Here is a 21311-nt window from a genome sequence, read left to right on the forward strand (position 1 = left end):
ACAGGCATAGAGCATGTGAGTTACCGGGGAGAGTGTGAGTCCGAGACCAATAGAGGGAAGGTACGATCTTTGAAAATATTCCACAACCAAGATCGGACAGGGTTGAGACAAATTAGGGAAAACCCACAGAACCTTTTATACCCTTGAAAAGAAAGCCAATAGAAACTTGGGCATCCTACCCAGATCCTGAAGAAGAGGTACAACTTACTACAATCTCTAAAGTCACCCAAGAGAAGAACACTCCCCGATGGAAGGGAGAGTATTGAATATCCTTGACCTCAAAAGGAGATCAGAACAAGATCAGGGAGATTGGTAAAGACACCTCAGAGACTAACCCTGTGAAGTCTGAGACTTTGGATGCAGAGGGGGGAAACATAGAAACTAGGAGCAGGACTAGGCCATTCGGCCCTTCGAGCCTGCTCTGCCATTCATTATGATTATGGCTGATCATTCAACTCAATAGCCTGCTCCTGCTTTCTCCCCATATCCTTTGATCCCTTTCGCCCAAGAGCTGTATCTAGCTCCTTCTTGAAAGCATACAATGTTTTGGCCTCAACTACTTCCTGTGGTAACGAATTCCACAGGCTCACCACTCTCTGGGTGAAGAAATTTCTCCTCATCTCAGTCCTAAATGGTCTACCCCTTATCCTCAATCTGTAACCCCTGGACTCCCCCACCAATGGGAACATCCTCCTGCATCTACCCTGTCTAGTCCTGTTAGAATTTTATAGGTTTCTATGAGATCCCCCCTCATTCTTCTGAACTCCAGCAAATATAATCCTAACCTACTGAATCTCTCCTCATGTCAGTCCTGCCATCCCAGGAATCAGTCGGATAAACCTTCGTTGCACTCTCTCTATAGCAAGTACATCCTTCATCAGATAATGAGACCAAAACTGCACACAATATTCCAGGTGTGGTTTCACCAAGGCCCTCTATAATTGCAGCAAGACATCCCTATTCCTGTACTCAAATCCTCTGGCTATGAAGGCCAACATGCCATTTGCCTTCTTTACTGCCTGCTGCACCTGCATGCTTACCTTCAGCGACTGGTGTACGAGGACACCCAGGTCTCATTGCACATTCCCCTCTCTCAATTTATAGCCATTCAGATAATCTGCCTTCCTGTGTTTGCTACCAAAATGGATAACCTCACATTTATCCATATTATACTGTATCTGCCATGCATTTACCCACTCACTCAGCTTGTCCAAATCACACTGAAGCATCTCTGCATCCTCCTCACTGCTCACCCTCCCACCCAGCTTTGTGTCAGCTGCAAATTTGGAGATATTACATTTAATTCCCTCATCTAAATCATTAATATATATTGTGAATAACTGTTACAACACACGGTCAACTATGTCAACCACAAGGGCTGAATGTGCAGCTGGTGTGCGACCATCACAAACGCATCCTGCAGGTCTGCGCATGGTTTCCAGGAAGTGTGCACGACTCCTACATTCTCTCTCGGTCACAGGTTCCTGACATCTTCCAGGGTCAACAAAGGCTGCAGGGATGGCTCCTCGGGGAAAAGGCCTAAACGCAGAGGACGTGGCTGATGATACCCGTGTCGCGGCCTCAGACTGCAACAGAGCGACACTATAATAAGGCTCATGCAGGAACTCACAACTTGGTGGAGCAGACCATTGGGATGCTAAACATGCGCTTACAGTGCCTGGACGGGTCTGTAGTCCATAGAGGGATCATCGTCGTTTGCTGTGCCCTTTACAACCTGGCGCTGCAATGGGAGGAGGAGCTGGCTGAGGAGGAAGAGGAGGAAATGGACGAGCTGGACATCGCTTACAATGAGGAGGTACACCGACAGGGATGAGGGTGAGGAGATCCTCGAAACTGAAATGATGGGCGTGAGGCCCTTTCACTGGCCAGATGAGGCAAGCGTAATTGGGAGGCTCTCATAGCTGCTAGATTTGTGGAGGATGATGACGACATGCAGTGAGGAGACCCCATGGATACTCACATTGTGACTGTGAACATTTGACTCCAGTCTGGCTTCTGGCAGCACCAATACCCTCTGTGATAAAGCTCCTGTCATGGAGACGCGGTGGAAGCCCTAATATTCGCTCAGTTGCAAGAGGATGATGATGAGATGCAGTAAGGACACTCCATAGATCTTCACACAGCCACTGAGAATGTCTGACTCCTGCTTGACTGAGGGCAGCTCACTTGCATTCTGTGATCAGGGTCATAGAGACGCAGCCGTGAAACTTTAAAAGCATCTGATCCTTTGTCCACCTTCAGCACCTGACCCCTTCAGGAGCTGGTGCACAGAGTCACTGGTCACAGATGCTGAAAAGATGGGGGCCAGCCCCACTTTAAAGGTGCTGAGAGCACACAGAGAGAATGAGAGAACTCTGTGGTGCCTGCCCATTACATTCTGGCAGCAATGACCAGCACCATTGAGGTGCAGGCATCAGTAATGTTTCCAGGGGGTGAGAGGCTGGACTATCGCTTTGGTCTGAAGGTTACACACGGTACAGGGTAGAGACACCTGCCTTTATCTTGTGCAGAAAGGTTTCACATCTGAGTGACAAGAACACTGCTCATCAGAACAAGGAGCCATAGGCAGGGAGACATTCTTTGGAGTTTATTGACAATAGTGAACATTATGTACAAGTGATTAACACCCATTCCCAGGCTGTGCAACTACATCTTTTTAACCTTCCTAACCTTGCTGCTAGATCTTGGTGCTCCCTAGCCCTCCACAGTAGAGGTGGAGGCAGCCTGCTGACTGCAATGCCCTGTCTGTGATGACCTTGGCGGGCATCCCCTAGAGGGTCTAGACTTGGAGTGCCCCGGCCTGCTTTTGGGGTCCTGCCGCTGTGGCAGTGGCATCCTCCTTGGCCTGTGGAGCTGGAACTCCTAAGGTCACAGGAAGAGGGCATTCCAATGGGCCAGACACTCACGGAGTCACCTGGATGGATGGTCCCGGGGTGGGAGGGGGGGTGGGGGGGAGGAGCGGGGTGTGGTACGCTTGCTGACCCTCCTCCCTATGAGTGCCCAAGGTTCCTGGCCAACTTCTTGAGGAGAAGGGGAAGCTGGAGTAAGATTGAGCTGCCCAGCACCCCTCTCACATACACACTGTTGGAGGCCAACAATGGCGTTAGCAATGGAGTTGGGCCCGTGCAGCAGGGCAGGATCAACATCCTGGAACAAGGTCACCATGGCAGCTGCCATCCTACCAGTGTTGATCTCGGTGCATTGGCATGTCGGCGCTATCACCTCAGACTGAAGGCGGACAGTGTCGTCTATCCTGCCTTGCAATCTGAGGAGTGCAGCGGACATCCCTTCCTGATGTTCCCAAGTTGCCTTTGCAGCTCCAGCAACTGTGACATGACCAAGTCCAGAGGCTCAACATCTGACTCGGACTCAGCAAATTTCTGGCCTCCAGCAGTCCTCCGAGTGCCGGGGACCTGGGAAGTCCCTGCCGCCGCCTGCTGTGGATCAGTGTGATGTGCTCACCAGATTGTGATCCTGAAGCTACTGTAAAGCTCAGTCCCACCGAGGTGTTTCTCTGCGCTGGTGAGCACCTTGGTGGGTCTTCAGGGAGGGTTTCATTCTGATGGATGTTGTATTGCTGGATCCTCACTTGGTAGAGCATTGCTGACCTAAACGTTAGCATAGGATCGGTCCCGGTCATCGCTGGCCAGCTGGATGGCTCTGTTTTCAAATTCCGTAAGGACCCTGATTTTAGGCATTCCTCCACCGGTCTGCGACCTCTCCCTGTTGTTCTGTGCCAGCTTGTCCTTCATGAATAGAGATGGACAGAGTGTAAGCAGGATGCCAGCCAGGCCAGATGATAAATGTGCCTGGCCTGTGTGGGTGGTGAGTGGTCCCATGGATGGGATGAGAACAATGAAGGTGAGTGTGAGAGAATGAATGGTGATGTCCCTTGAACCAGCAGTGAGTGAGGGCCCTGTGGGTGTGTGATGAGTTTGTGAGTGTGTGAATTGAGAGTGATGAGAAGAGTGACTTACCCTAGCAGAACAGAAATCATTCATCCTCTTACAGCATTGGGTGGCTGTCCTCTTTTGCAGGACATTAGTGCTGACCATCCCTGCCACCGCCTCCCAAGCCAGATTAGTGAGGTTGCTGCCCATCCTGTGACCAGAGTGGGGATAGAGGACATCACGGCCTCCACTGCGTCCAAAAGGCACTCAAGGGATACACCATTGAACCTGGGGGCTGCAGTCTTTTTGCCTTTGTTTGCAGCAGTTGTGGGGTGGAAGTACTGAGATGTCTGCATGCAGCTGCACTTTAAATATAATGTCTGGCGTGATGAAGCAGTGAGGTGATGGCGTGGCAGGTGAATGAGAACCTGCCCACTATGGAAATGGCGCTTTTCCTGGAATGTATAATTAACGTGGCGGGTTTGGGATGATATGGCATGAAAAGCCGCCTTTGGGGCCAGTGGGTAAAACATCATTTTCCCTTTTCGCTACCTCACTTAATGCAAATCTGGGACAATTCCTCCCATTATCTTTGTATACCAAACAATATACAATGACAACAATTTCTAATCCAAATAAACCAACCCTTGAGCTAATGAGACAAAATTAAGCCCTTTATCTTGTTTAATAATATTGTTGCGGCCAATGTATATACAAGCAGAATTTGTCAGAAACAGATTAAGGCTACAGGCAACAGAGACTCAGCGATCGATTGGTTGCTTGGTATTAAAATAGTAGATTCTTATAACCTTGAGAAATAGGTTAAGGGATAGTTGGTCAGGATAGAACTCCACTGCATTTCTTTGAAATAATGCCATGGGATCCATTGTGTTCACCTGAGAAGACAGACAGCTGACTGTCTCATTGAAAAGAGAGCATCTCTGACAGTGCTGCATTACCCCTCAAATATTGCACTGAAGTATCAGTCTGGATTTTGTACTCAACTCCCTGGAGTGGGCTTGAACCCACAATCGCCTGACATAGAGGTTGGAGTGTTAATCCTTGAGCTACAACTAACCCACAAGGGGAAGGTTCAAAAATTCCTCCAGTTTTTAGAAAAGCTGAATGTAGGTTTCAATTATTTGTCAGTCTTTAAAAAGTATGTGATGGAAAAAATGGTGGGTAAATAGAGAGGCAGGGGCAAATCTAAGGTTAAAGTCCAAAATAGCCTCTAGGCAAGTGGCTTCTTGAAGGTGGATACTACATGTTGGTTCTGGGTTATTGTTTTGCTATTTTCTACATTTTTAATGATGTTGAGTATTACTTTTCGCATTCGACTAATTTTATTTCCAACTCAATGGGGAGGATTTTTCATTCAGTGTGCAGGGGTGGGCCCAGCACACCGGCGTGTAAAATGTCGCGCGATGGCGTCGGGCGTGCATCCTGATGTCATCAAACTGAGTTGCAATGTTTCATTCGGAGTTGGCTGCATGCTCACCGAAATGTAAACAGCCTATTAAGGCCATTAAGGATCTAATTAAGATTATTGTAATCGCTGCCAGTCCAGCCTTAAGGTTGGCAGGCAGGTGAAAAGGCCAAGCGGCCTCCACGTTTTTTAGGAAACCTCATCCACGAGCAGGATGAGGTTTCCTAAAGCTTTTATTAATTAAATTTAAAGATTTTCATAAATATAAAAACATGTCCCCTCTCACATGATGGGTCATGTTCAAATAAATTTATAAACCTTTTATTTCATAATTTCAGAAGCCCTTTAACCTCCCTGAGGCACGGAGCTGCCTCGGGTAGATTGAAGCGTCCTTTCGCACACATGCGTGATAGAGCGCTGACCCCGACTCTCACTCCTCCCCCCGCCCGCATCTTACGCTGGGTGGGCATTACTTAGCCTGCCCGCATAAAATGGCAGCGCGAAGCTGATTGTGGGTGGTGATCAGCTCCGCTACTATCCCTGTTCACTCCCACCGAGCCCGACGACCAGCTGAAAAATTCTGCCCCATTTGTTACAAATGGCTTTCTTCCATTTACAGCAAACAAAGTGGACCGGATGGAGATTCCTTTGGAAAGTTAGAAGAAAAATCGATTTTTTCATGGCTGGACAATAAATGTAAGTGCAACTAGGCCCCATGCTTTATGTATTCACCTGTCCTTATTCCAGGATTCATATTCACTGGTGTTTCAGCAGAGGTGGTTCATCTCCAGCTTCTCCATTTCACAATAGAATCTGCAACATGTCTAATCAGCTGTAGGCAGACAACTTGTACCTAAAGGGTGAACCTGATGTATAATTAATTTAGTCAGTCAGCCCACCTGTTCTGGAAACACATAAGAATTGCAGCATTATGATTTCTGTTAAATAGAACTTACAGCACAGAAACAGGACATTTGGCTCAACTAGCCTGGGCCAGTGTTTATGCTCCACACAAGTCTTTCCCAACCTACTTCATCTTACCCTATCTGCATAACCTTCGATTCCTTCCTCCCTCTTGTGCTTATCTAGCTACCCCTTAAATATATTTCTGCTATTCACCTCAACTACCTCATAAACAGGCAAGTTCCACATTTTTATAATAGCTGGATAAAGATGTGTCTCCTGGATTTTTTATTGGAATTTTTAGTGGCTTTCTTATATTTATGATCCTTAGTTCTGTCTCCACAAGTGGAAACATCTTATCTATGTCCATTCTTTCAAACCTCATCATGATTTTAGATCTCTTTTAGGCTGCCTTTATCTTTTATATGATAAAAAGCCCCTGTCTGTTCAGACTTTCCTGATGGTGATAACCTCTCTGTTCTGATTCATCCTTGTAAATCTTTTTTGCGTGTTCTGCAGTGCCACTACAGCTTTTTAGTAATACAGAGACTGGAACTCTACACAAGTGTGGTTTAATCAAGGTTCTATACAAGTTTAACATAACTTCCCTGCTTTTCAAACCTACTCATCTAGAAGCAAACTCCAGTACTTTGTTTGCTTTTCTTTAATGGCCTTGTTATCCTTGCATTACTACTTTCAGTGATTTATGAATATGATTCCTTTAGCTCCTTTGCCTCATTTAACTCTTATTTCCCACCCTATCCCCTTGCACACTTACCTCACCCCCTGTATCTCCTTACCCACTTACCCTCTCTCTGTAGCTTTTCAAAGAAGCTTTGGGGCAATTAAACTCTTTACTTACCAGAATATGGCAGCTGGTGCTGTAAAAGGTGGGTGGAGCTTCTGCATGGATTTCATTCGCTGATGTCTCTGAGCTTTCCTGTTCTGACTGAATACTGCAGAACCCTCCATCAGATGATTGGCCAGAAAAATTGAAGGAAGGTAAGTGTTTTTTTTTTGTCTGGTTAGGGTCAGAAAAGGGGCTCCATTCCTGACTGGAAGATTTGGACTAATGATTTAAAGTTCAAGTGACAGTCTTGTAAAATGGAGGGATCAGAGCAGGTTGCGAGATTTCTTGTAGTCAAATATCTAGGAGGTTGGTCCTCAGGTGAACTTTGAAACTGGAACAAGTTAGGTATTTTGGCTGCTTAATGACTTGAGGCTAGTTGCAGATTCTGGTTCTCAGACTGGCTGATGACTGGATGTTCTGATGTATCTGCTGGGTCCTGGGTTAATAATGGTTCAATGCCTGAAACCATTTTTGATCACATGACTGCTGGGTTAACACTTCTGGGGCTCACCCAGTCTAGTTTGGGTGGCAGAGGCCATTGTGATACAATGGCAAATTGATAGTGGCCATCGATCTTCCCTTTTATCACGTATGAAACATGGAGACAGGCAGTCTGGAAACTCCACAGTCTTTAGGTATTCACCCATCCTTAAATAATGAGATATATGAATTCCACAAATGGCTGTGAGGTACACTCACCCATGTCCATATTCAATTAAGTATTTATTGGACTTGATACTGTCTGTAGCTCAAATGCTAAAAAATCACATGATTTGTGATAACCATCTTAACAGCTTATTTGTGCCCAAATTTTAACAGTATTGTCTGAAAGATCATAATATGGCATGCTAGTACTGGGCATGACAATACAGTTAAGACTGTATGCTTAATGCATATGAGTTAATTCCAGAAACTTAGAAATCTGAGGAAGAGAGAGAATCAGACTTCTGTGGAACCTGCTAGAGAAAAAGAAATGGTATTTGATTGATGGTATAGGGCTATGAGGCTGGACCAAGATTTTGAAAACCTTAGAGAGATGTTATTAATGGGAGTATTTAAAAACTGTATTCCTCCAGGAATCAGTTTCCATATAGAAGACCATAAAGTTTCTGAAATAAGGAAAGCTGCTGTTACAAATGATGGTTACAAATGATTCCACAAGCACATAGGTAGCATCAAACCTTCATTTGCAAACCCATACAGATGCTAGAGAGATAAGAGAAGTGATGGTGAACATAACACCAATTACGATGAGATGGGTTTCAGAAATGAAAAGACAGATGCTCCTCAGTGAAGTGAAAAAGACAATGTGGGAGATGGGTATGATTCGAGAGAATCAACGTGTTATTGTTGCTGTAAGACAGGGCATGTGAAAGCAGGTTGCTGGAAAGTGAAAGCTAAGCCTATAATTTTTGTAGGCATGTCTAGTGTTTCTCCAGAGAATGCTGTTTTGACAAACCAATATCACCTAATGTGTTTATAGTGGGTGTAAATCAGAACATAAAAGTTTATGGGAGTTTTATATTTAGGGTGAAGTAACTCCAATTATATAAAGTCGCCAAAAAGATTGTTATCCTTAGAGATACAGGGTCAGCTCAAACCCCGAAGTCAGCAACAGACATAATTTTCTCTCCAGAGAGTTTGGTAAACAAAAGTATATTGATACAGGTCATTGATGGAAATTGTTTAGCTGTTCCATTGTGTAGTGCGAATTTAAACTGTGTTTTAGTCAATGGTTCTGTTAATGTGGGAGTGGTGTCTAAATTGTCTATTAACAATGTCGACCTTCTCTTGGGAAATGATCTAACGGGAGACCGTGTACTGCCTTCCAGACATTTCCACCAGATCTATTGAAATTATTAAAGATAAAGATGTATTGGCAAGATCAATGCCTTTTTTATTTATATGCCTTTATTATATGGGTGTCGCTGGCAAGGCCAGCATTTGTTGCCCGTCCCTAATTGCCCCTGAACATAGTCGCCTGAATTATTCACTCCTCGGGCGCGTGGGATCGACGGGCCTGGAAGCGGACGCAAAATGCACTTCCGCCTGTGATCGCCCCCAACTGCAATCTTAGGCTGACTGGCCAATTAGTGGCCAATTAGTGGGCAGCCAGCGTGAAACGTGCCCAGAGAAAGGCTCAGCGCAGTAGTTAGGAGGATGGGAAGAGGGTGGGTGCCAGTGTCACTGCGGGTGCTGCTGAGCGTTTACATTGAGCTCCCTTAAGGCAGACAGATGCCTCCGGGAGCTGCAGACCTCCAAATAATAAAAGAAAGACGAAAAATGCTGCAGCCCAATCAAGCACCTGCCAGCAGACCTCATTAAAAAACTATCCCCAGATATTTATTTTAAGTTTAAATCCTAACGGAGATTTCCTCCCGCCCTTGGATGAGGTTTCACCAAAAATGTAAAGCCCGTCTGATTGGCAGTCTGCCACCCATAAGGTTGGACAGGCCACGAAAAATTGCTGACAATTGGGCCATTAATGGGCGTAATTACCCTCTTAATTTGTGCAATGACATCAGAACGCTCCCCTGATGTCATCTTGCATGATTTCATGTCCATTCGGGTCGGCCGTGCGCCCGTGGGGTGTAAAATTCTGGCCAATGGCTTCTTTGGTCGCTTCAGAGTCAACCACATTGCTGTGGGTCACATGTAGACAAGACCAGGTAAGGATGGCAGGTTCCTTCCCTAAGGGGCATTAGTGAACCAGATGGGTTTTTACATCATTACAAGCTTTACATTCCAGATTTCTTAACTGAATTCAAATTCCACCAGCTGCTATAGTGGGATTTGAATCCATAGCCCCAGAGCATTAGCCTGGGTCTCTGAATTACTGGTCCAGCAAAATTGCCACTACACCACCACTTCCTCTTATCTCTGAAAGACAATAGTTTGATTCAAGAGGCATCCAAAGAATCATAAATTCAGACTTATGAGATTGAAAAGATGATGAAACCTCAGACTGACAACAAAGGGTTAACAAAAACTGGAAATGAACTGACTCTGAATTAAACTCACTTGCAGACCCTAAGTCACAGGTGTCAAAACAAAATATAGCAGCACTCCAAGCTAATGGACAAACAGAGAAAGTGCTTTGGAACAAAATGGCTTGACTCTAACTAATACTGATGCTGTGGAATTACAAGGAAGGATTTGAGTTTTGAAGCCCAAATTAAAACTTCAGAAGCATGAACCAATTGCTCTTTTGGGAGGACTTGAGCAAAATTCATGTGAATTGGGGAAAAAAATTTAAAGCAATCTGGGAATTGGCTAATAAATAGTATTAGGACCTTTTAACTGATGATTGAGGTGACTGTAAAGAGGTTCTTAAAGCAGTGAAAGAGATCTGTAATCTTGCACTGAAACAGGAGATGGACAAGATGGCTGTTTGTCTGGGTGAGATGTTTTTCCTGACCTGGACAATAGAAAGACATGAAAGAGGATGGAGATCTGGAGTCAGACCCACTTGGTGGTTCAAAGACTTTTAAAAGTCAACATCCTGTTGACAATGTAATGTCTGATTCTACAGAAAAACAAAGAGATGTACTGAAATTGGACGATGATTGGAGTTATGATAAAGGATTTTGGCTCAATTTATAGCTTATACCTATTGGAATTCAGAAATCATAAGGATTGCCTACAAGTAACAATGTGTTTCTTGATAATGTTTCTAAGACTGCACAGATTGGCAAATCTTTTAACCTAGGACATGGAAATACATGGAATTTACTTGACAGGAGAATGGAGATTTAGAACGATGCATAACCAAAGGTGAAGCCACTAGCACTGAAACAAATTCTCATTCATACGAGAGGAAGATTTTGAACTCCTAATTGTTGCATGCATTTGATTGGTACAGGTTAAACGTTGTGACTTATTAAAAAATTAATTCATGGGATGTGGGCTTCGCTGGTTAGGTCAGCATTTATTGCCCATCTCTAGTTGCCCTTGAGAAGGTAGTATTGAGCTGCCTTCTTGAACCAATGCAGTCCATGTGACATAGGTACACCTACAGTTCTGTGAGGGAAGGAGTTCCAGGCTTTTGACCCAGCGACAGTGAAGGAACGGCGATATATTTCCAAATCAGGATGGCTTGGAAGTGATGTACCCATGTGTCTGCTGCCCTTTTCCTTCTAGATGGTGGTGGTCGTGGGTTTGGAAGCTGCTGTCTAAGGGGCCTTGATGACTTCCTGTAGTGCATCTTGTAGATGGTACACACTGCTGCCACTGTGTATCGGTGGTGGAGGGAGTGAATGTTTGTGAATGGGGTGCCAATCAAATGGGCTGCTTTGTCCTGGATGGCATCCAACTTCTCGAGTGTTGTGGGAGCTGCACTCATCCAGGCAAGTAGAGAATATCCCATCACACTCCTGAGATGTGCCTTGTAGAAGGTGGACACACTTTGGGGAGTCAGGAGGTGAGTTACTCACTGCAGGATTCCCAGCCTATGACCTGCTCTTGTAGCCACAGTATTTATATGGCTAGTCCAGTTCAGTTTCTGGTCAATGGTAACCCCCAGGATGTTGCTGGTGGGGGATTCAGTGATGGTAATGCCATTGAATGTCAAAGGGCGATGGTTAGACTTTCTCTTCTTGAAGATGGTCATTGCCTGGCACTTGTGTGGCAAGAATGTTACTTGCCACTTGTCAACCCAAGCCTGGAGATTGTCCAGGTTTTGCTGCATTTGGACATGGAGTCACAAATGGTGCTGAACATTGTGCAATCATCAGCAAACATCCCCATTTCTGATGTTATGATGGAAGGAAGGTCATTGATGAAGCTTCTGAAGATAGTTGGACCTAGGACACGAGCCTGAGGAACTGCAGCAGTGATGTCCTGGAGCTGAAATGATTAACCTGCAACAACAACAACCATCTTCCTTTGTGCAACCAGCGGAGAGTTTTCCCCTTGATTCCTATTGACTCCAGTTTTGCTAAGGCTCCCTGATGCCACATTCTGTAAAATGCTGCATTGATGTCAAGGACAGTTATTCTCACCTCACCTCTGGAGTTCAGCTCTTTTGCCCATGCTTGAACCAAGGCTGTGATGATCTCAGGAGCAGAGTGACCTTGCTGGAACCCAAACTGAGTGTGAATGAGCAGGTTATTGCTAAACAAGTGCCACTTGATAGCACGGCTGATAACCCCTTCCATCATTTTACTGATGACTGAGAGTAGACTGATAAGGCGGCACTTGGCCAGGTTGGATTTGTCCTGCTTTTTGTATACAGGACATACCTGGGCAATTTTCCACATTGCTAGGTAGATGCCAATGTTGTAACTGTACTGGAAGAGCTTGGCTAGTGACACGGAAAATTCTGGAACACAAGTCTTCAGTACTATTGCTGGAATATTGTCCGGACCCTTGTCTTTGCAGTATCCAGTGCCATCAGCCGCTTCTTGATATCACGTGGAGTGAATTGAATTGGCTGAAGACTGGCATCTGTGATGACTCATTCACTCAGCACGACTGGCTGAAGATTGTTGTGAATGCTTCAGCCTTTATTTTGCACTGATAAGCTGGGCTTTGCCATCATTGAGGATGGGGATATTTGTGGAGCCTCCTCCTTCAATTAGTTGTTTAATTGTTGGACCACCATTCACGACTGTTGGTTGTGGAATCACTTAACTCTGTCTGTCGCTTGCTGCTTGGCACACAAATAGTCCTGTGTCATAGATTCACCAAGTTGCCACCTTATTTTTAGGTATACCTGGTGCTGCTCCTGGCATGCCCTCCTGTGCTCTTCATTGAACCAGGGTTGATCCCCTGGCTTGGTGTTAATGGTAGAATGGGGGATATGCTGGGCGATAAGGTTACAGGTTGTGATTGAGTACAATTCTGCTGCTTCTGATGGCCCACATTGCCTCATAGACACCCAGTTTTGAGTTTCTAGATCTGTTCGAAATCTATCCCATATAGCACAGTGGTAGTGCCACACAACACGATGGAGGGTATCATCTCCACAAGGACTGTGTGGTGGTCATTACAACCAATATTGTTGTGGACAGATGCATCTGTGACAGGCAGGTTGGTGAGGAGATGAGGTCAAGTATGTTTTTCCCTCACCACCTGCAACAGACTCAGTCTAGCAGCTATGTCATTTAGGACTCAGACAGTTCGGTCAGTAGTGGTGCTGCTGAGCCACTCCTGGTGATTGAAGTCCCCACCCAGAGTACATTCTGCACACTTACCACCCTCAGTGCTCCCTCCAAATAGTGTTCAACATGGAGTACTGATCATCAGCTGAGGGGGGGTCAGTAAATGGTAATTAGCAGGATGTTTCCTTGCCCATGTTTAACCTGATGTCATGAGACTTCATGTGGTCCAGAGTCAACATTGAGGACTCCCAGGGCAACTCCCTCCTGAATGTGTACCATTGTGCCACCACCTCTGCTGGGTCTGTCCTGCCGGTGGGGGTGGGGTAGGACATAACCATGGATGGTGATGTCTGGGATATTATCCCTAAAGTAGGGTTCCATGAGTATGACAATGTCAGGCTGTTGCTTAACTAGTCTGTGAGACAGCTCTCCTGGCACTAGCTCCCAGATGTTGGGAAGGAGGATTTTGCAGGGTTGATGGGGCTGAACTTGTCAGTTCTGGTACCTCTGTTGATGCTGGGTGGCCTGTCTGGTTTCATTCCTTATTGACTTGTTTTTACCAGTTTGATACAACTGAGTGGTTTGCTAGGTCATTTAATAGTCAATTACATTGTTGTGGGTCATGTGTAGGCCAGACCAGCAGATTAGTGAACCAGATGGGCTTTTACAACAATCAAATGGTTTCATGGTCATCATTAGATTTATCTGCTATGGTTGGATTTGAACTGGGTCCCCAGCACATTACCCTGGGTCTCTGGATTACTTGTCTAGCGACGATACCACCAAACCATTGCCTCCCCCTAACTGTTTAGATACTGCCTAGATGTACTGTTTACTGGTGAAATTTGATGGCATGGAGGCAGAATATTACACTGTTTGTGTTAAGTTAGTTGTTAAAATGTGTAGAATGTTATATGTTGTAATATTTTGAATAGTGGTTTTCAAACCTCATCACGATAGTGATTTACTTTTAATCCTTTGGCAGTGGAGGTGTTACAAATATGAGGCTTATAAGATTGTTATCTTTTGGTATATGTCTTTAACTTAGATTAAAATGAAATGGATGGTGTGACCTATTCTGAATTCTGCTGACAAATCTGAGTGGTTCAATTGTTAAAGATTAAATGGAGGCCATGGTTGTTTTGCTGTAAAGAAGGTTTAAGGTGTTCAACTTAGATGCAATTGCAGCGGCATCTGTGTTTACAGTAGTTATAGTCTCTAGAGTCCCAGGAAGATGTTGAGAATGTACAGGTTATAAACAGTTATGCTTTGAATTGTCCATTAACTTCCAAGATAAATGAGAGTTGGGGTCTTATGGATAATTAATCAACATTTCTAACTGGATACAAGACCTATATGATCCACATTACCATAGTGGTGGACTTTGAGAAGGGAAGGGTTTCTAAGATATCCTTGATAACTCAGAGACACAGGCGGTGTGCCAGTATTCAGGAGAGAGAGTAGCTGGAAGCCAGAGGACTCTAGGGAATGTGATGGGAGCTTGCGCTTGGATTGAAAGGATCAAGTTCGTAAGGATTTGAAATGAGGCCGGAAGATTTATCTAATTTGCACTCCAGGAAATCCTCACTGTGAAAGACCATTCTGGGGTTAAAAGTTACCAGGCTTGGAAAAGAAAAGAATAGTAGTAAACCCTCAGGAACTAAGTATCACTATGGGCTGTGTCTAGGGAAATAGAAGGATTACTTAAAGGACAGTGTTTTCAGTTGTGTTAAAAGTAAGAGGGAAAATTCTGGTCTGTCTTATAACATATAAATTGCCTACAAAAATATTGTTTAGTCTAGGTAGGCTGTTTAGTCATCCGTGCTTTTAGTATGTTTGTTGCAGCAAAAGTCCTAAAAAATGAAATCTCGTTGTGTCATCTGATCAGCTAACAACTGGGAGCTCGTATTTATTTTTTTCAAGCTAGCTGTCTACACACGGATCATAACAATGTTTCCAGATGTACCATGTGATATTGCATCACGCATTCCCAGCACATCTCACAGCTAAGATGGGGGATTTCGTGTCTATGAATTTTATGAACCAAGCATTTTTTCGACATAAATGGGGAGAAACTATATCTTTATCTTCCATTAGTTATTACCTAATTAGTTTGAGTTAAGATAATGGTTTGTCATACTATTAAGGAATGTCTGTTGTACAAACACTGATTTCCTAGTGTAATTAACTTAGGGGGTTTATAGGTTTAATTCATTCATGTTGTTTAATTTATTAGATTTTATGGACATTTTACTTGGGAACTCCATGGCCAAAAGTCTGGGTGATGGTTAGCTTTGCTTGTTTTTACCATTTGTCCTTGAGATATAAGCATCACTGACAAGACCAGCATTCATTGCCCATCCCTAGTTGCCTTTGAGCAGATGGTGGTGAGCCACCCACAAATGAACGGCTTGCTAAGCCCTTTCAAAGGGCAATTAAGAGTCATAGGAGCAGATGAACTTAAGACTTAGAAGCAGGGGTAGACCATTCAACTCTTCGAGCCTGCTCTGCCATTCTATAAGATTGTAACTGATCTGGCTGTGGTCTCAACTCCACATTCCTCTCTGCCCCCTAAACCTTGACTCGCTTGTCTATCAAAAATCTGTCTAACTCAGCCTTGAACAAATTCAATGACCCAGCCTCCACTGCTTTCTGGGGAAGAGAATTCTACACACTAAAGATCCTCTGAGAGAAAACATTCTCCTCATCTCCACCGTAAATGGAAGACCTCTTATTTTAAAACAATATCCCCTAGTCTCCCCGAGTCAACCATGTTGCTATGGGGCTGGAGTCACATGTAGGCCAGATCAGATAAGGACACAAGAGTACCTTCCCTGAAGGGCATTATTGAACCAGATAGATGAGTTTTTATGGTAATCTAGTAGGTTCATGATTATCATTACTGAGACTAACATTTTATTTCAGAGTTATTTAATTAATTGAACTTAATTTCCCCAAACTGCCAGGGTGGGATTTGAATTCTTGCCTCTGGAGCATTAATCTTGGCTTTGGATTACTAGCCCAGTAACACTGCCAATATATGTTACTGAAAAAGCCTTTTTCCTGGCATTTAGTTCAACAGCAGGGCTCCTTTTTGTGTGGCAAACTTTCAAGCTAAAACCCCATTTCAGGCATATTTTGTGCCATTTCCCTCATGAACCTTTGGGTAATTATTGAGACACTGTTCCAATGTTTCCATGCTGCCTCCTGCTCCCAGGTTTGAAAAAGATGAACAAATGTTCAAAATGAGGGTTGGAAGAGGGCGGCCCTCCTCCTCTATTTCTTAATCAAGTTGTGCCCCAGTCTTTGCAGCCACAATGCACTTCCCCTTTAGAAATTGCATCCTGGACAATCAATTCAAATAAATTATGTGTTATTTCTTCTAGTAACAGAATGTGAATATAATGTACAATTGGTCATTATTGAATAAATAGACATGTATTGAAGAAAGCAGTAACTTTTAACTGTTACATTTATTCCTTGCTTCTGCATTTGCTAGATGTAAGATGTTCTGAAGTTGTGTCACACTTGCAGCTGTCAATTTTTCTTGACTTCCAGCCATCTCGGTGATTATTCTAGGTAGTGGAATGATGTATGGGATGATAGCAGTGGCTCAATTTCAGTATCGTCATCATCATCATGTTCTTCAGCTTGCTGGATGTTTTGATGGTTTGGTCGGTTAAACTAGCTAATATTTCACAGAATCACAGAATTATTACAGTGCAGAAGGAGGCCATTTAGTCCATTGTGTCTGCACCAGCTCGCTGAATGAGCATTTCACTTAGTGCCTTTCTCCTGCCTTCTACCTGTAACCCTGAAGATTGTTTCTTATCAAATAATCATCTAATTCCATCTTGAATGCTTGATTGAACCTGCCTCTACTACACTCTCAGGCAGTGCATTCCAGACCCTAATCACTTGCTGTGTGAAAATGATTGTTCTCATGTCACTTTTGCTTCTTCTGCCAATTTCTTTCAGTCTGTTCCCACTCGTTCTTGGTCCGTTCATAAGTGGGAGTGGTTTCTCCCTATTTACTCTGTCCAGAGTCCTCATGATTTTGAATACTCTCAAATCTCCTCTCAGCCTTCTTTTCTCCAAGGAAAAGAGTCTCAACTTCTTCAATTTTATTTCATAATTGAAGTTCCTTATCCCTGGAACCATCCTCATAAACCTCTTCTGCACTCATTCCAGTGCATTCGCATCTATCCTAAAATGCGACCCTTAGAACTATGCGTAAGACTCCAGCTGAGGCCTAACCAGTGTCTTATACATGTTCAACATAACCTCCTTGCTCATGTACTCTATGCCCCTATTAATAAAGCCTAGGATACTGTATGCTTTATTAACTGCTCTCTCAACCATGATCATTTGTCATTATCTCATTGGTAGCTTCTTGGGCATTGATATTCAGCTACGCATTGATGTCGTCAGTATCTAATTTGCCTTCAAGTACAGATCTGGTGTTTATTAGATCATGGCATTGAAAGTATTGTAACCCACATCTCTCTTCTCACTTTCAAATATTTCTTCTTCAATGAAGCCTTTGAAATCTCCATATCTTCACTGTTGGTTTCTCAGTATGATGACGAGATTTGGCCACAAACTGGGGCTTGACTGCTATTTTATAATGGTTTTGTGTACTTCTTTGCTTTGGCGTTGCATTTCTTCTTCTTCAGATGCCATGTTTTATAGTGTTAGTAATCATGGCTCTCCAACTTTGACAGCAGCCTTACTTTTGGTGTTGTTCTCGAATCTTAAACCTGTTCTGCTTCTTAAACTGTTGGTGCATTTCCTCCTTTGTCTTCTTGCTCTGCTACACTCAATTCTACGAGTCACTACCTGATTTTTTAGTTTCTCTCTCCTAAGTACGTGCCCAAAGAATTGTAGCTGTCTCTTGGCGATCATCTACAAAAGTTCTTCCTGTGTGCCTGCTTTCCTTAAAACGTCCTCATTAATTTTGTCTGTGTTGTCCGACTAATCCTCATGAAATGTCTCAGAAGCCACATATCTGCTTCCTTTAGTTTATCTTCCATTGTCTTGCCTACATTCCGACTGTCGCAGCCACAGGGTAACGTTGACCAGACGCAGCAATTAGTGGTCTCACCCTGCTTTGCACATAGATGTTCTTGTTCCTGCATTCGTGAAGCTGTTCAATGCGTTCCTTATTTCTACGCATCACAATGGCTGGATCGACAACGCGGGGAGAAGAAAATTGAATCGAAGAAAGGAATTCGAGGCGATTTTACTGCCGCGAATCGGCCGTGCAGCGCGGGCGGCTTCCGGCTCAGGGGTGACCTCTGGCCCGGTGACGCGGCCAGAAAGTGGTCTATACGCGCCGCTAGAGGCGTGGGGGAATCCTCGCCCTCCCATTGGTCGCGAGGGGAGGGGAGCCAGAGTTCCTCGCGCGTGCTCCGGAAGTTGAGGGGTGGGGCCTGTGGTCAGCGCGAGAGGCGGCGCGGAACCTGAAGAGAAGCCGGAGAACGAGCGAGAAGGAAAACCACCTCCTGCCTCCTCCCCCCCGAAAGAAGCGGCGGCTCCGACTCGGACTCGCCACCGGCACAAGACAGCATGGGAGTTCCGGCCTTTTTCCGCTGGCTGAGCCGCAAGTATCCGTCCATCGTGGTGCACTGCGTGGAGGAGAAGGTGCGTGAGGGCCGAGGCCTGGTGTGTGTGACTAGGCCTGAAGCCTCTTTCACTTCCCCCTGTTTCTTGACCGCTTGTGTTGTTCCCTGTCCCTCCGCCCCACATGTGGGAGAGGATCGACCTGAGACCCGGGGGGAGGGGGTTTGCACTTGGATCATTTCTTTCTTTATTTATTAAGTGAACAGCAATCGGGTCACGTGATATAGCGGAAGCCGGTGCCCACTTTGATCTCAGTTCGGAACATTTTATTAATGTTGAATCTCCGTTTGGCGGAGCTGAGATGTAGAAACCAATTTGACTTTGTTTTTTTTTTGCATCAGTGTTTTTCGACCGCACTTTAGTTCCCCCCATCCTCTCCCTAGACCGACTGTTCTTTGCAGCTGGGAGTTTAAGATGGGACTGAGAGTCCCATTTGGTACAGGGGCGACAATAACTGATGCTGCTGGGATCAGGCAGCAATCCGTGTGTGTCAGAGAACCAGCGTGAACGTTTCAGGTCGATCCATGAACTGGGAGAAAGTAACAGAGTTTCGAACAAGGACAGAAGTGGGGGGGAGAGGAAAAATTAACAGTGATAGGGTGGGACGGCAAGGGAGATTTATTGGTAAAAGGGATGATCTTGCAAGGGAAAAGGGGGTGGTAATAGGTTAAGTGAAGAAACAAAAGATCAGTCCAGAGGAGGTGTAAATGGGAATAGCAGAATTCTCAACAGCTGCTGTTCAAAAAAAATGAGACAGAGATTATGACCTGAAATTGTTGAACCCCGTGTTGTTTGGAGAACTGCAAAATTCCTAATTGAAAGACGAGGTCCTGTTCCTCCAGCTTATGCTGAACTTATTGAATCATATCTGATCAGAGCACAGCACAGAGACCATTCAGCTTGTCATTTCCATGCCTCTTTGCAGGAGTAACTCAGCTGGTCCCACTCCCCTGCTCTTTCCCCTTAACTTGGCATTTTTTTTTCAGATGCTTATCCAATTCCCTTCTGAAAGCTATGATTGAATCACCTATGAATCACCTATGAAATCAGGACCCTGTATCTTTTTTTAACCACTTTTTCAACCTGCCCTGCAACTTTCAACAATTTGTGCACATATACTCCCCAGGTGCCCCTCTTCCTGCAGCCGCTTCCGAATTGTATCCTTTAGTTTTGGTTGCCCTTCCTCACTCTACTAAATGTTCACTTCACTCTTCTCTGCATTAATTTTCAACTACCACTTGTCCTGTTGTTCTACCAGCCTGTCTGTCTTCTTGAAGCCACAGTTCACACAATTCTTCCAAATTTTGGCTCTGGCAAATTTTGAAATTGTGCCTTGTACATCCAGGTATAAATTAGTAATATAGATAAAAAAAAACAATGGTCCCAGTGCTGACCCCTATGGAACCCCACTATATACTTTTCTCCATTTTGTGTCCTGTCTTTCCTCTCACTCAGACAAATTTGTATCCTTGCTGCTACTGCCCCTTTTACCCATGGGCTACAACTTTGCTGGTAAGCCCATTATATGACACTTCTATCAAATGCCTTTGAAAGTCTATGTACATCGCATCAACCACATTACCCTCATTAACCCTCTCTCACTTCATCAAAAAACTCAGTCAAGTTAATCAGGATTTGACTTTTACAAATTCATGCTGACTTTCTTTAATTAATCTGCACATGTCCAAATGATAACTGCAAAGCAGATACTCAATCTGCATTTGGCCTCCCCAGTGCAGAGGAGACATCGTTATCTTGTTTTCTGAAGTCCACCCCTTATCATTGTCATTAAGACCTGATGACAAGGCTGGTGCTGTTGGTTGGTGAACCTACAGAGGCCAATGTCAACTCTACATCTTCCCCAGAATGTGACCCCACCACTGAGTCATCATTTTCAAGCCTGTCACTGATCTTATCTCATCTGGAGATCTTGCATCCACAGCCAGTATACAAATTTGAAAGAAATTTAAGTAATTTGCTTTTTTACTTTGAAGGAGCATTTGGGTTCTTGGGCAGTGGGAAGGGAGGAGATAAAAGGATTTGTGCTTCAACTCCTGTATTTGGATGGGAAGTGGAAGGTGATATTGGGGGTGAATGAGGAGTGGGCCAGTGTGTCGCAGACGGAATGGTCACTTCAGAATGCTGAAAGTGGACATGGCGAGCGATGGGATGAGGCTAGTTATGTTTGGTGGTGACATCACGCTGGAGGTGGCAAAATGGCGAAGGGTGACCTGTTAAACGTGGAGGCTGGAGCAGTGAAAGGTGATGACAAGGGAACCTTATTGTGGTTCTCACCAGGGAGGGAAAGTGGTGAGAACAGATGTGCAGAAAATGGAACAGAAATTTTTGAGGGCCCTGTCAACTGTGGTAGGGGGAAATCCTCAGTTGCAGAAAATGTACTTGTTTGAAGCACTGGTATCAGAATGGGTTAGATGGAGAATTTAAGAAAGTGTAACGAGAGTTGTTCCAGGAAGGAGGGTGGGAGGCAGTGGACTTGC

The 21311-nt window shown here is 44.5% G+C and overlaps 1 protein-coding gene across 1 annotated transcript in view; it reads left to right on the forward strand.

Moving 5' to 3' along the window:
• Nucleotides 1-18606: 18606 nt before the first annotated feature.
• Nucleotides 18607-21311, forward strand: part of xrn2 (5'-3' exoribonuclease 2) — an 89531-nt gene continuing 86826 nt past the window's right edge. Inside the window, exon 1 of the mRNA XM_041213455.1 lies at nt 18607-18834. Coding sequence (XP_041069389.1) covers nt 18760-18834 — 75 coding nt within the window. The 5' untranslated portion in view covers nt 18607-18759. The remainder of the gene's footprint in view (nt 18835-21311) is intronic.

Source organism: Carcharodon carcharias, chromosome 2, assembly GCF_017639515.1.
Source record: "Carcharodon carcharias isolate sCarCar2 chromosome 2, sCarCar2.pri, whole genome shotgun sequence".
Taxonomy (NCBI): domain Eukaryota; kingdom Metazoa; phylum Chordata; class Chondrichthyes; order Lamniformes; family Lamnidae; genus Carcharodon; species Carcharodon carcharias.